This window comes from Syngnathus leptorhynchus, chromosome 2 (assembly GCF_054491065.1).
Source record: "Syngnathus leptorhynchus isolate UIUO chromosome 2, UIUO_Slep, whole genome shotgun sequence".
In the NCBI taxonomy this organism is placed as follows: Eukaryota; Metazoa; Chordata; class Actinopteri; order Syngnathiformes; family Syngnathidae; genus Syngnathus; species Syngnathus leptorhynchus.
Window position 1 is genome coordinate 10729441 of NC_141196.1, and position 15987 is coordinate 10745427.

The 15987-nt window shown below is 42.9% G+C and overlaps 1 protein-coding gene and 1 long non-coding RNA gene across 8 annotated transcripts in view; both read right to left on the reverse strand.

Annotated features, from left to right (window-relative positions):
• Window positions 1-1408: 1408 nt before the first annotated feature.
• LOC147060694 (uncharacterized) lies at window positions 1409-5402 on the reverse strand. Its single transcript, XR_015065481.1, has 4 exons — window positions 5205-5402; window positions 4520-4579; window positions 4385-4424; window positions 1409-4192 (listed from the first exon to the last, which is right to left on the reverse strand). It is a non-coding gene; the product is annotated as an uncharacterized LOC147060694 (long non-coding RNA).
• Window positions 5403-7401: 1999 nt separating this feature from the next.
• Window positions 7402-15987, reverse strand: part of rapgef2b (Rap guanine nucleotide exchange factor 2b) — a 68090-nt gene continuing 59504 nt past the window's right edge. For 4 of the 7 annotated variants that reach the window (XM_085904887.1, XM_085904892.1, XM_085904894.1 and 1 more), the window contains 14 exons: window positions 15635-15792; window positions 15531-15545; window positions 14633-14873; window positions 13834-14220; window positions 13416-13627; window positions 13214-13337; window positions 12941-12964; window positions 11597-11820; window positions 11280-11447; window positions 11017-11169; window positions 10325-10517; window positions 9693-10186; window positions 9188-9600; window positions 7402-8389 (listed from right to left, as the gene is read on the reverse strand). In XM_085904887.1, coding sequence (XP_085761013.1) covers window positions 9230-9600; window positions 9693-10186; window positions 10325-10517; window positions 11017-11169; window positions 11280-11447; window positions 11597-11820; window positions 12941-12964; window positions 13214-13337; window positions 13416-13627; window positions 13834-14220; window positions 14633-14873; window positions 15531-15545; window positions 15635-15792 — 2764 coding nt within the window. In that variant the 3' untranslated portion in view covers window positions 7402-8389; window positions 9188-9229. The remainder of the gene's footprint in view (window positions 8390-9187; window positions 9601-9692; window positions 10187-10324; window positions 10518-11016; window positions 11170-11279; window positions 11448-11596; window positions 11821-12940; window positions 12965-13213; window positions 13338-13415; window positions 13628-13833; window positions 14221-14632; window positions 14874-15530; window positions 15546-15634; window positions 15793-15987) is intronic. The other 3 variants (XM_085904891.1, XM_085904890.1, XM_085904888.1) reach the window with 3 other exon arrangements.

A 15987-nucleotide genomic window follows, 5' to 3' on the forward strand; every position in this document is an offset into this window, starting at 1 on the left:
AAAATAATCATAATCACATACGGTTTTCGTTGCTTTAATTGAACAAACACGTCATGTGAATCAAATACTTTATTGTTATTTATTTTTGCCACAATGAATATTTATGACATAAGGTCTTCCGAGCAAAAGAAGAGTTTAGAAAAAGTTTTTCTCATTATGCAAACACTTATGATGTATTGTTTGCCCTTGCACTGGAAGGCATTAAAGAAATTAATGGCACCAAGGAGGAGAAAAATAATGAGCTGGACAACATGTGTTGTATTGTAGATGCAATCTAATGCAAATGATGCTTTAAAACCTGGCTTGGCTTAATATGGAAATAAATCTCACTGTATGTAAATGTTACCTACCTTTCTGACTTTAAACACAATTAGTCATTGTAAATAAATCTCACTGTATGTAAATGTTACCTACCTTTCTGACTTTAAACACAATCAGTCATTCATTTAGCTGGTCGACAAAGGACTCCGAGTCAATGTGAACTCTGAGTCCCAACGTAGCGTTTTACAACAGGAGACACATATACAGTATGGGATGAACAGGAAATGTCTTTGTTAACTAACACAGCCCAGTCATTTAAGTCTTGATTGCATTTCTTATAGTTATAGCTACCGAGTAACCAGACCTTTGCTATTTTGCAACAAGTTTCATTCCACTTTTCTTTGTAGAGCTGCTCTTCGAATAGAATTTCTGATATACAAAGTGTTTTGGAAAAGGTCCAGGAACGGTCTCACTATAGAAATTCTCCCCCTACAAAGCGGGCCAGAAAATCAACCGCCGTGTCTACAATCAGATGCTGTGGCAAGAAGATTTGTGGTTACCTGTTTCATTCAAAATGTTGAATGTAAATTACGTACTACTGCCACAATAAAACCAGAAAAATGACAGCTAAACAATTCTACTTTGTAAATGTTCAAATAATTTAGGCCAAATGCTTCAAACAAAATGGCTTTTTATATATATTTTTTCCATGCATGCGTAAGTCCTTACCCTGTGGTATTATGGAAACATTCAAACTAGGGTTGGGAAGATTCACCGATATGCATCGGAAAATCGATACGACCTGTAAGATGCAGTTGTATCGTACCGCACCGGATCGCATTGTTTTAAAATTAAATCGTACTGTATCGCACCGTATCGCAGGAGATGGGAGAATCGTATCACATCTTATCATTGGCAATTCCATGAATCGTGAATGCATCAAATCGTTGGCAGTGTATCGAGATGTGTATCGTATCGCTTTAATGGTAAAGATTCCCATCCCTAGTTCAAACGTATTTGAGTACATTTGAGGATTTGAGTACCTTTGAACGTATTTGTGATTCTGTTCAAACGCGTTTTCAAGTACGTTCAAACATACACTTGAATATGTTTGCCAGCCCCCCCAAAAAAATCACACCACATTGACAGCTCCGTGATTAATTCCATTTTTATGAATATATGATTTGAACCACGAGTGCGAGACTTCACTGTACTCTTTTATCGTGGAAAAAAAAAATATATATTCTCAAAAAAGGACAAAACGAAGAGCAAATGTGGAGTAATTCCTGCAGAAAGTGGTCACCCACTGTTAGCACATGCAAATGTGGAGTTGATTTTTCCTGAATGTGTGGTTCGGATTGGGTCCTGCCCTCGGGCGCCGTCGTATCCATATCTCCACCTCGGGGGCGTGTGTGAAAATATTCGCACTGAGAGCGACCGGGGGGGAATCCTGCGGAATGATTTCTGAAGCGGCGGCCGCAAGCCAATGAAAGCCTCTGCCTTCTCATTGACATTCAGCGTGAATTCATTTCGCCGTGCTTTCATCACGGGGGTGTCTCACAAGGCTTTGAGAGCAGATTAAAAAAATAAATAAAAAAAACAATGGGGGGAAAATGAAGTGAGATGCTGCGCATGCGCCCGCATGGCTGATGAGGTGATAATTCCCTAACAGGGGGGTTCTTTGAGGGTATTAAAAAGAGAGCATGTTATTCCCATGAATCTTGCGTCAAAGATCCCAACGGGGACGTTGATGTTGGTACATTTGGCACTTGTGTGGCTCCCTTTAATTATCGCCTTTGAAACTGTTATAAAGGCTACACAACTGTCGGTACTGCAAGTAACTAATTTCATTTGAACACTGCCCGCGTGGGGGATATTTTGAGAAAGAAAGAAAAAAAAAATCTTCAAAAGGAATTCTTCCACTTAATGTTGGTTCTCTGTACCAGTTTTCTGCCATCCTTGAATGGTTAAAAATAAAGAATAAATGGTTATCTTGTTTGCTGTAAATCTTGACATTTTGAACTTTCGACTAACTTCTGTGAAAGCCACTTTGAGAATTCACGTCAATCGACCTCTTGCTTTAAATGAGAGAGAATCCATCTCAATCTCTGACAAGATGCGGACAGAGTGGCCATCAGCGGCTTAAAGGTTTAATTGGTAACAGCGCAAGCATTTGGAAGGTGGAGAGCGGCAGGACTTATTTCAAAGACACCTTAGAACGAACCAAGCTCTTATGTGAGGAAAGAAAAAAAAAAAGGATAGTAAATTAGCAATTTTGGAGCCAATCTGTGAGAAAGCAGTGGGAAACTTATCCACACAGCGAGCCTAATTAGTTTCCCGAAACCATAAAAAAACATGTCAGAGGATAATTAGAGCAAATCCGGCACGCAGGCCTTTGCACGCTGTCCCAATCCCATAAACACCAGGAGCGATATATCATGTTGTGCCAATAATCAAAAAAGGAGGTCATGAAAAATGATTAAAGTTATTTAAACATGACATCAAAAAAATAGGCTGTTCTCAGAATTCCCTCCAGGTTAAATCAAGTTTATTTATACGGCCCTTATTGGTGTCATTGTTTGAACGGCAAATTATTTAGGACAACCAATCTTCCAAATCTATCAGGCTGATCAGGTCGGTGTAAAATGTACTTTTGACTGTGTTTTATTGACAAGACAAAATGTTTTCAAAGCTGAAAACAAGTCAGTTGTGTCCTCTAAAAGTACAGCGTCAGCCCATGGCTGCCAACTAAATTGTTCCTATTGGGATTGTTCAAACAGTTGAAATGGCATCTGCTTCACACCGTGAGTATGCGCCCGCGAGGGTAATTAGACAACGGGCCAAAGTCGAGCGTCTCCCTCCAGGCCAACGCCGTCTGCGGAGTGCTGATAACATTGACGGGGCGTCCTCTCGCTCTACGCCGGAGACAATGGCGGTTGGCCAGGGAGACCATGGTGATGGGTGAAGAGAAGGGCTGACCTTCCTCAATCCCCAAGTGTGGGCCACGTCAACGGATGCCGCTTTGACAATCACGCGACGTTAAGCGTGGTGTTTTTTCAGTCAGCTGGAGCCCATCTCAGCTGACTTTGGCCAAGCGGAGTGGGGTGCACGCTGGATTGGTCGCCGGTCAATCACGGTCAACCAATCTTTTGCACTCACATTCACACCCGACACACAATTTAGACCAGGGATGGACAACTTGCATGTTGGAGAGGGACACCATTTTCTATCAGTGCCGCGGTGGGAACATGGGACCACGCACACGACATGGATGACGGAAATGCTATATGGACAAAGTACGCGTGCAAAACGAGCACTCGTTATACGACAATTCTCAATGCACGTATAAAAGATCCAAAGGTTTTGAAGAGTCATGTGATTTGTTTTCCTCACGTTAAAGGGCTCACACATAAAAAAAAATTATCATTTAAGGATGGCACCAAACTGCTGAACAAGAAACCAACATTAAGATAAAGTAACATTAGGATTACCCAGTTTTTTTTTAGGACAGCTACACTACTCTTTGTTCATTGTGCTTTTAAAACAAAGAATAAAGTAACAACATTTTGAATGGGTTATATGCTTGTTTTGATTCTGGAATTTGTTCAAAAGTCACAAAATGAAGATGCGTGTTTTTCAATGTTCCAGCTTCAGATCAGAAATGGAATGAGGTGAAGAGTACATTGCCAGGCCGGGACTTAGAAGAACCGACACTCACAGACATCACTAATGATGTGATGGCCACGCGGCGTCACACATCGTCTGGACTTTTTAGATTCCTTCATTTCCTTCCATGAAACTTGAACTTTCCTTATAGCTGGTGAACCCTGTACGTATTTTTTTTTTTTCTGCTGAACTTTCCACCTCTTTCTCTTCTTCCAGTGCGCCTTCTGATAATGAGGCCCCACTGCTCTCCTTCATCCAGCGAAACCTTCAGACATACATCGAGTCAGAGCCACGGGGGGAAGCTGTCAGTGAGTCCAAGTCGAGTTAAAGCCAAGAAAACGCTAATTCCATTCCACCCAACCATGCTCACCCACCCCATAGTTCTATTCTCATAGTTTGAAATAATGATGTTTTGTTATTTGTTATTTTGTTCAAATAATATCTGATGAGTGTTTACCTTTAGTTTCACAGGCGCCATCTGTCTGGGCTCCAACAACCTATAGAAGCACAACAAACAATGCTTAGAAAAAAATGGCCCAGAAGGAAAATAAAAAACAATCACAAGGTCCGAAAAATGGTCTCTTTGACTCACATGATGAATATTTGTTTATCCAACATGTTGGTTGACATCAGGGGGGCTCTTGATGCGAACCTTCAATAAACATTAGAAGAAAACAATGAGTCAAAATGGCACTGCGTGACATCATGAGAAAACGACACAATACAGATGCAGGTTATCAGCATAACACGGGAAGGTTGAGAAACGTGAAACCCTGCCACAGTATAGATTATGGTCGTTTTTTCTAACAATTTTTTGGAAAATGGTTGGGTGCAAATTATTCAATGGACACCAGAAGAGGGCCTAAACATTTACATTTTCTCTCTCGCGCGCGCGAGCGCTCAAGCACTGCCCGCCACCCGTTGATAAGCACCACCTTTACACTAAGCAGTTTCGTGGAGGATAGTGCCCTCCAGTGGCTGATCTGGCACATGACACCGTGTCTCCTCTAATTGGCCAGGACGTGGACACATTTGTGTTCTTGGGTTTGTTTGCTCGTCCATCTCGACGTCACTCGCACTAATCTATCCGGTGCAGGCACAAAGTGTGTTTTTTCACAGTGACAGCTATTTGCTCTGTACACAAAGTGAATCCCCCAAAAAACGATGCATTTCTACACTTTAAAACCTTTCCCGACCGGGTGTTTTAAAACGCCAGTGGGTTTCCAATACCGCATAAGTCAGAATTTATAGAAAGGTTTTTCCACAATATTTCTTACCATGTTGATTTGTCTTGTTTTCTATTCTACTGGGATGACTGCTTTGTTTTCTACATAACGCGGTGACAAATTTGCTTCTCTTAATTGCTGCCCATTTCCTCATTCAAGTCAGCACATGCGCAGTATGAAAAAATGGCATTAGAAGGGAAGGGAGCAGAATTTGCATTTTGAAGTGTCCTCAATAAGTGGAACAATATATTCATTGCTTGAAACAAAGAAAATGAAATGAAAAACATTTTTTTTTTGACAAGCTTGAATGGAGGCAAGGGTTGAAATTTGCAACCCCCCCCACCCCTCCCCACACACACACACACACACACACACACACGCAAAGAAATCTCAGTGACTCAGTACTCTGTATGCAGGATTTATTGATTCCCAGCTTCATATAAAACTGGATGTTGAGGCATGAACATAATACGTTTGAACAAAAATAGAACCAATATTTACAATTATTGTATTAAAAATACAAAAAAACGAAACAAGAACGAGGGACACGTACTCCACCGATTGTCTTTGTAAAAGACATACAAGTGTGAGTTGTAGTAGAGGGAAGAACATCACCAGCTAAAATGTACACATGTATGTTATATCTTCATCATCACCATCATCATCATCTTCATCACAACAGTAGCAGTTCTACCCACGACATCAAACCGACACGTTTTGTGCAATGTCACGTCTTCAATTGCGGCCCGTACAAAACTAAACAAAAATATATCACACAGTAACAAAAAGAACTTTTTTTTTTTAGTGTTGTCGCAGCGGAAAACACTCACCCCTTCAGTCTAGTTCATTTTAATGATATATATATATTTATTTATCTTGTCACCAAACTGATCAATGTGATCAGCAAAATTCTGATTGGAGGACCAGCGATATCATCATTCACCCGAGGAGTCTTAGCACAACACTCAAAAGAAAACTACAGGAAAATGTTTCATTGGCAGAAAACCAAGTCAGAAAATTAGGACACAGAGTTTTAGCAGAAATCAAAATTTGACCAGAAAAGTTGTCAAATTATAGCAATACTTATATAATATTTTCACCTGTTTCTCACAATATTCACATTATTTTAAATGTAAAAATTCCAACTTTTCTGGTAATATTCAGATATTATTCTGCAAAAATATTTTTTGTGGTAAAATCTGGAGTTTTTTTCTTTTCCCATTAATAGTGGGATTTTATCCTCAAAAGAACTTTATTCTAACATTATGAATTGATGCTCATTTTTTCTCCACCAGAGATATTGTGGGCTCCTTTGCTTGTTCCTAGAACTTCAACTTCATTATATTATGTTACTGACATTTGTGAATTTTTGGTAACATTACCATTTTATACTTGCGATATTGCATTTTGTACAACTCTTATTTTGAAAGAAAGAAAAGGTTCCCCCTTAAATTTTGGATTTTGTTGTGGTAAACTTTACAAGTTAACTTCATTCTCATTAAACAAATAAGACTATTGCTACCCATAATTAAATTAGCTGAATATTTCAAGCTTTTTTTTCTAGGTAGCTTGCAATCTTGTAAACTTCCAACTGTTTAAAAATAAAACAAAAAAACAATACAGATTTCATATGTAATTTTTGTAACGTTTTATGGTAAGAACGTCCTAATTGCTGGCATCTGGTCGACACTCAGAGGTCAGAATTGAGTAAATTCTACTTTTCAAAATGTTGGCTATAATGATGTAATTGAACAAACGTGCCATTTTTAGGGTCTTCTGAAAAGCGGCTATTTTGGAGGTACAAAGCTTCACAAACATAATTCAAACGTTATTTTATTCTCGGAATGTTTCAACTTTACTGTTTCTTTGACTTCGAATTGATAACTAATCAATTATCAAATTATGCAATTATATTTGATAATCAATATTTTTTTTGTTTAGCTTTCAATTTGAAATTATTCAAATGCTAGCAATTTTAGCTTCTCGAGAGGTAATATCTCATTTCTGTAATCGTTCCTGAAAGTGGACTTTGTGTTGAACATTAATAAAAAAACAAAAAAACATCAAACACAGCAAACCAATACCAAAATGATGGAAATTAAATGTACCAATCCTATTCATTGATTATTTGATAGATTATCCCGTTATTGTTTTTCCGTTATTAGTTAGTTTTAACCTTATTTGATGTATTTAAGTTCTCATTTCTGTGTGGCTTTAACACTCCTCGGCATTGATCTCATTGGTAGCCTTATTTTTTTTATTTTTTTTTTTATTTCATTCCATTCCATTCCTTCATCACCGAAGTCTACAAAAACAACAACAACAACAGAAAAGTCCTTCAGTCAAGTCCTAGTGTTACTGATTGTGGTGATCTCCACTTTTTATATGTGTCTTTGTGTGTATGTGTGTGTTGGGGTGCGGGACGATGATGTCAAGAATGCGTTGAGGAATAAGGCATTTCACTCTGCTCATTGAAGTTGGGGTACACGTTGTGTGATGAATGTGCAGTCGTAAGGCGCTTTGAACATTCACGCAAAACTTGACTATAAATGTCTACGAGGGCCACTGATTGACAGCTTTCCAGTCTTCAGGGTGCCATGTCCTGGCTTTTTCAGATTCCTTCTTTTGTCATTATTGTTGTGCTTTTTGGATACCCAACAGCATCCCTGCAGATGACGGGATCCCGCCCCTCGTCGTCATCGTTACCCTGGCGTCCACGAGCGCGTTCGCAAGGTCTTGTGCTGAAAGTGCTCGTCAAGTGTGTGTGTGTGAGAAATGTTGTCCTTTTTGTGTGTGCGTATGTTAATACTGGCGTCATTGTTCCAACCTCCTGGAGCGGGTCAGGAGTGCAAACGTTTGATTGAGAAAGTCCTCAAAATGTCTGCTGCTTGTTTTTTTTTTTCTTCTCTTTATAGTGCAGATGGATGTCAACATTGTTGTTTTTATGTTTAAAAATGTCTTTATAACGTCGAAAAAGTGCCAGGCATGTTATCTTTTACCTCCTCATCATCTTCTTCTTCTTCACAGTATTTTCTTTGTTTTTGCATGCAGGGTCCGTCAACCCCCCATGATGCTTTAAGGCGGGGGGGTGGGGAGAAAGAGGAGGAGCCAACGAGGAATTCACCAATCAGGAGGCAGAGCAGGCACGTATGTAGCTTGACGATGAGTCTATTGGTTGCTTGAAAGGACGGCCAAGAGTTTGTTTTTGCCTCAGACCGCCGACACCTGCTCGTCATCTGCGGACAGAAAACAAAACAGTCGACATCAGTTACATCAGCACGCATTTGGTTCCCTCCGCCATCATCAAAAAACCATTGAGAGGAATTTGAATTTCTTCCACATGTACGAGGAGCAAAGTCAGCTGTTTGTGTGTGCACGCAACATGGTGAATGCGGCATGTTGCCCAGAATGTTACTTTTTCCTCTTTAAATGTTTTTTTTTCCCCTCAAAATATCAGTTTTTACAATGGCCCGATCAATATGGATTTTCTTTTTATGGCAAACTCTGATTCCAATATTTGGCAGGATAGGATTCTGATAACCATTTGATTTGATTTTTAGATTTTATTTAGATTAATATTCTTAAAAATAAATTTAAAAAAAATCGCCTTTTTTGTTAGTAATAATAATGGTAATATTTTAGCTTCGTAAACACTGATTTTTGTCTGGTAACAATCAAAATTACAACTGGCATTAATATAAATGTTTTCTACGAACATAATTAGACAGACTCCATCCACAGTGTGAGTGGGGCTGTGGAAAGTGGTGGGGTAAGGAGGTGGTGTGTTTGTGGGCAGGGGGGGGGCACTGTTTGAGGTGTGAGATGTTGAGCTTCTATTTATTCCATGCATTAAAATACCGCTTCACAAAAACATCGATGATAAACCTGGTAGTTGTTAGGGAATGAGGGGAGGGGTGGCAACCCCCAAGATGTAGCAGGAAGTAGTGAGTGGTCAAGTTTCAATCCAAGTGTGTCGGCATGCTTTGAGGTGGGGATAGGGAAGGGGTGGGACTATCTGATGAATCAGTCTTTACCTGCCATGGGGGGGAGGGGGCGCCCCTCCTGCAAACACACTGTCACAGTCGGGGGGGCCGGGGGGTACGCTGCGCCCTCGGCTTCCTCAGAGCGACTAGTTTAGGGGACTCACCCTCCTCTTCCTCCTCTTCGGCCGCCGCCTCGTCGTCGTCATCCCGGACGCACCGGAGGTTGCTGGTCCTCTGCTTGGACGCCGCTTGATGGGCCTGCGAGTCGGGGGATTGCGTGATCATGCGCGAGCGCTGCAGCGCCGTGGTGTAGTCGGGAGGACGGCGGCTTGTCGGCGTCGCAGATGTGGTGGAATTCGGTCCGGGAGGGGGCGGCGACTGGCCATCCGCCAGCTCGGAGATGGTCAGTGCTGTGTAGCCCGGCGGCGTTGGGGGAGGCTCGCGATATCGCCCCTCTTTCCGGGCTTCAGGTACACAACACAAAATTGCAACTTTAGCTGGTGATTTTTTTCCCCGTAGAAATCAACTATAAATTTTACCAATTGGAGAAACTCACATACGAGTCCTTTACAGGCAGCAGTAACAGGTGAGGGTGAGGGCCTCCCAGTCTGCTTGGCTTCCTCTGACCCGGTGGACGTGATGCTGCTGGTCTCGGCGTCTGCGTTGACGTCCTTACCGCCTCGCCTCTTGATGGTGCCCGTGTCACCTTCCGAGTCTTCGCCCCAGTAGGCGGCAGACGATGATGAAGAGGAGCCGGCCGAGGCCCAGCTGCCCCGTGTCTGCGTCGCCCACAGCAGGGCCTCCGGACCGCCGGCGGGCGGGAGCCCTCCACTGAAGGCCAGCGTTTCCCAGCTGCGGCCCTGCTGCATGGTCTGGATGTTGTCGTGGGAACCGGACGAGCAAGACGTCCAGGAGCCGCGCCCGCTATCGGCCGCATCCAGGGACACGCGGTCCCCCTGGTCTTGGGTCAGCTCCTCAGAGCTGGGCGACGACAACACCGTGGGGCAGCCCACATAGATGCCCCTACAGTCCTGCATCGACGAGTACGACCTGCCACCCAAACGCCATGTCACATCCTCCGGTGTAAGGCAATCGACCGTATTGCTTATCACCCAAATGCCACAAGACAATTCGCTTTCTTGATTGATTTTAGACGCGTGATTGCAGTTTTGCGACGTAATCACGTACCCTAGACTATACTGGTCGGGATCGGTGGCTGCTCGCCGTTCTAGGCGCATTCCACCGACATGGGACTCGGCGACACCACCTGAATGCCTCAGCCGCCGCTCGTCCTCGAACGACAAGTTGCTGAGAAGGCTAGAGCGAGACGACATCTCACTCTGACTGCAGTCTGAGTACGAGTCGCCCATGCGGTTGAAACCTGTAACACACGTCAAAAATAAGTCACTTTGCCTTTATAAAAAAAAAAAAAAAAGCCGTTATGAAAATAATTGTGAAGAAAAAATAGATACATTATTCCAAAGGAAATAAACAAAAAAGTCAAATGATTTTAATTCAAATTAATGTAATAAATGGGGCAAACAGTCAATATTAAATTAAAATAATTATTAAACAAAATTCTAAAATAACTCATCCTTAATTAAAATAAAGGCCAGTAATATATTGGAAACTCATAAAAATCGAAATGATACTGACAAAAGTATATGGTGGCATATCATTATAATGGTAAGGAATGAGTAAGAAAAATCCCAGCAAAACAGTAAATAATGCTAAAATAATTGTGAAGTAATGTCAAAATTGTCAAATATTCATTTCACATAGAGAAGTAACTGAATTCTATTGATCCAAATTGGGATGCATATGTGCAGCGCACAAGCCAAGCAGCAGGGGGAGGAACTATACCACATTGGTGTGTTTACCCTTCTTGGGGGAGCTCTGTGGGGAGCCCGGCGGAGAAGAGAGCTGCGAGGTGGCGTTGGACGCTGTGGCATCGTCGGGATGTCTGCGATGGCGCTCGCTGGCCTCTTCCGACAGAGACAGGATTTTTTTCAGCGACTGAGGGGAGCTGATGCCTGGAACAAAGTTGTCTGTCTCAATACATTTGACCACATGATGTACCTGCGAAAACGCTGAGAATTTCTATGATAAAACATTTGATTTCTTCTCCCACTATTAATCTTACCAAAGGGAGGCAGGTCCTTTACAGGCACCTTCTTGCGCGATGGGTACAGGGCCACGGCGGGCACCTGCAGGGCCTGGGAGCCTTTGGCCAGTTGCCCTCTCTGCTGGCTAGCCGCTCTGGACACCACGGGGGAAGTGTCGGCACGGCGGACCCCTGAGTTCTTGGGCACTAGGAGGCACATCGGACGTTAGGGTTTGTGACACATGCTGAAATGAGTCCGATGTATTACATGGGTGGAGTAGGGACTACATTTACATTTTGGATGACCAGTAACATAGCAAAAACAAATGTGTTCTTTTCTAGTGTGTGTAACTCACGCGTGCTGACAGAGGGTTCGCATTGCAGCGAGAGCGTCTGCAGGCTCTCCTCATTGGTCTCCAGACTGAGGTTGGCCAGGTACTGTTTGACCTTGCGAGCCATCTGCGCATCCTCGTACAGCTTCTTGGCGTTGAGGAAGGAACTGCGTCGCACGCGCTTCTTGTGGCCGCCCGCCTGGTTAACGTCCAGCACGGCTGCGTTGGCGCTGCCTTGACTCAAGGACCTACAGAAGACAGAAACACAGAAGAAATAGCCAAAGTAGACGCAATGGGTATTATTAATAAAGGGCGCTCTTGACTTGAGTCTTGTAATGCTAAACATGCAGAAAAGCAGCATTAGGTGCTCCTAAAAGAATTCCACAGTATTCCAGGTAGAAGAAAGTGGCTGTAAGTTTATTACTTGCCTTCATAGTTGACATTCTTGTGGTTCGTGTAATCGCTTTTTTATAGCGTAATTACAACCTACATTCCACAGGATTACAAGCTGATTTTCAACAAGTAATGAGATATGATCTATGGAGATAAACCTCCCCTAATTAGAAAACATTCATTACGTACAACAACTCGTGTTTTCTCCCCCAGGCTTGCCATTAAATGGTGAGTATGCGTACCACAAAAATGTCAAGAATGCTGATAGGGAACGTCATTTGTCAAGAGACCTATGATGGATTGCTTCAAAAATGGGGGTGGGAGAAATAAAAGGAACTATTTAGAAAGTAAATGTCGCCATCTACCTTAAAAACATATCTTATAAAATGTGCATAGAAATGCACGTGCATGACAAAAGTATTTTTACAGATATCGAAAAATACATAAATAAAAAAGTCTCAAAAGGAATTGTAAAATCTATTATAAAAGAAGACTTGGAGAGCAATGATGGGCATGCATAATCAAGGGATGACCGAGGATCAACTTTGCTGGTGGCAAGATGCTCGGAATGTTATTATCATACTGGTGTAATGAAATCTTATTACACTGTTAGAACAATATAATTACAATATTTAGCATTAACATTTCCTGTCAAGGTAATCGCCAGCAAAATGACCCGTGTTAGTGGTTGAGGGAATACAGTGAACCCGAGCTATTACCAAGTCTTGCCAGGAATAGTGAAAATCTGCAAATAATAGCCACTCCCTAAAAGGAGCTTCTAATTAAACATAGATGCCACAACATGGAGAATGCATCAACACCATGTGTCGAGAATGTGCACAATTAGGAACTCACGTTATAACTGAATGAGCACGGGTTCACTGTACTGTATGTATTATTTATTAGTCAAGCCATTCAAGTCAACCTGTTCAAAGGAAAGCCAGCAAAGAAATGTGGAGGCACATGTAAACTTACCCTAAACTTCTCCACTTCTTCTTCCTAGAGGCCACGAACAGACAAGCGTGGGGGGCGGAGGGTGGATGAGCAAGAGGAAGAAGACAAAACAAGCTTTTAAGGACAGGAAAGAGCACCAAAGACCACCAAAGAAAATCAAACGCCACCGCGTAGGAAAAAAAGCCACTGGAGAGGAGCTTAAAGACCACTTAATGGAAACACTGACATTGGTTTCATCAACAGGAGAAGCTTTCTGAGAGCTACAATATTTTTTTTCCCCCAGGGCTTCCATACCTTGTCCTGAACATGAGGTTAGGGTCCATGTTGACCGAGGCCATGCGGCCCACGTGGCGGATTTCTTTGGCGATCATTCGCAGCTTCTCAAAGTTCACTAGGCCGTCAACTTTGGAGTCGTTACCTGGAGCCAGCACATCACAAATTATCTTTAAAAACCAAATTGATGCAATAATTACAAGAATGTTTTCCCACGGCGTACCTTCGTGCAGGAAGGTCAGGTCCTTCTTGATGACAGGAAAGAGCGGGATGATGGGCGGCTGCAGGTTCTGGTTGTTGAGGACGTTTCGGTACTTAGCCATGTTCCTGGAGGGATCGAACAAGTCCTGCAGATCGCCAAAGAGCTTCTCGTACTTGCTGGGCAGCTTCTCCCACGTTCCTCGAAGGCGGGAGACGGGAGCCAAGTTCAAACCGCTGAGGGGGAGAAAATAAAAGAAAGAAAAATAATTAAAACAACCGCTTTAAGGGATTAAATTATTCTATATAAGTATTAACCAACCAGAAAAACAACTACCCAAGCAACTAACTACATAAGTGCCCAACTAGCTGCAAGTCATTAAATGACTGAGCAACAACCCATCTAAATGACAAATGTGGAAGGGGTACAGGGCGCATCCAACCTGATAATGGCAAACATGGAGTTGAAGTTCTTGCATTCGCGGCAGTGCAGCGCAATCTTGATGAAGTGCTTGATGGTCTTCATGCGCTTGAGCTGATTGGCCTCCCGCGTGACCTCTGTGGCCACCCAGAAGGTCTCGTGGTTGATGGCCTCCTCGAAGCGCTTGAGGCTGGCGGCGCCGCCCGCCTTGGGGCGCAGCTTGAACAGGTCGTCGATGTACTCGGTGGGTTCGATGGCACAGAAGAGCTGGAAGGCGCGCATGGACAGTTGCGTGGCCACCTCCACCGTGCTCAGCTGCAGCAGCGAGATCTGGCCCTCGCGAAGGAGGTCCTGGGCGTCCTCGTCCGAGCACAGTGTCTCAGTCTCCATGTTGCTCTTTAGGTAGTACCTGTTTGCGGAAAAATAAGGCATTACATGAGCGTTATATGACTTTTATTCTAGTGCTATGAGACCCATGTTTCCAGTTTGGTTAACGTCTTGAGCTATTTTCTTCATTACTATGTGAACTTATTGTTTTTCACGTAACAAATAAAAACGGAAAAATTTTTTTAGGAGACAATGCTTCGGTCAAGTTGTTTCCAATTCGCAACTAATTTATTATTTGTCACAAAAAACACAATATATTAAGTGTTTCCGAGTTTCAAATAAAAAGCGGAAAAAATTTAAAATATGAGATACATGTCTTTTTGATCAAAATCTTTTTGGGGCAAAGAAAATGCAAACCTTTTTCTATTTGAATCGGAACGTGTGTGCTATCCAACTACCAAATTACAACATGCAGTATATGCGCAAGTGTCTACCTTCCGCTTAGCTGTATCCTGTCGGCTAGCTTCGAGAGCTGGTCGGGCAACCGCCTCTGCTTGATGACTCCCTCGGGTGTGACCGATACCTCGCACAGCGAATAGGCCTCGGGCGCGGCTGTCAGCGCAAACTCGCGGATGGCCTGGGCCACCACTTCCTTGGCTGTGGTGTCCTTGCCAATCATGATGTAACGCGACTGCTGGTCCGCTTTAAAAACCCGCAGCACCTGGTCAGACATATCTGCAGAGAGAGAGAGTTGGTCAAAACGATTGTTCTAAAATCATGGATGGATGTTACCAGCAAACTGTACTGTTGTTCATCTGGGCTGGTTGTCTATGTAAAGGTGCTGTGGTTGAAATTGAATTCTAATGTAACAAAAGCAAAGTTGACAAAAGTCAAAGTACAACAATATATATGTTAGCAATATGTTATTGTGGAGCAAAAAACCAAAACAAGAACAGGCTCATGGCATAAATGTGTAATGCAAAGTAAACAAGACCCAATGTAAACGTAACCCAAAAAACGTGTGCAAATAACAGAAAATCAACAAATTCTCTTCATTGTATATTTTCACCAAATGCAGGCTGATCTGGAACGCAACTCCCATGATGAATGAACGCTCAGTATATTTGGATTCATGCTTCTCATTAAGACCGTTCAAGCAAAGAACATTTTTTTCTCTCCACCAGTAACCCAGCATTCCATGTGATTCCATTAACTAGTGTGATTAAAAGACACAAACAAAGACCCACGGGAGAAGAAGGCTGGAGCTTGGCTTGATTAGCCCCAGTGAATGCACAGGCTTTACGCTAAGTAAATTCGCAATAACCGCCAATGGCCATCAAAGGTGCAATTGTGCCCAGGGTAAAGGGATTACCAGGTACACAAAGTACTTACTCAGGCTGACCGGCACTAGAAGAACACAAATAACGTGTTGGTAAATATTAGCACAGATTAGCTGTTTTTAAAAGTGGAACGGGATTGACGATGACAAGGCTCACCGGGTTGGTTGTTGAAATCCAGGATGCGGTGGTGTGACTGGAGCAGGTCGGGGTTGGACGACGACAGGTTGCCGCTGACGGGGAGCGCCGGCGGGATCTGCTTGGACTGCTTCATGCCCACAATGCTGTCGTCCTGCGACTGGCCCACGCAAACTTCGCTGTGGTAAACAGACAGAAAGTTGCAGCATGAATTAGTTAAACATAAGAAGTTAAACATACAAAAGTGACTGGGTGTTTTTTTCTTTTGGGCTTTCTGTGATTGTAGACTTTTGTTTGGCTGGGGCTAGGGTTAGGGCTAGGGTTAGGGTTCGGGCTAGGGTTGGGTTAGGGTTTCCTAGGACCCACCTAGGAAA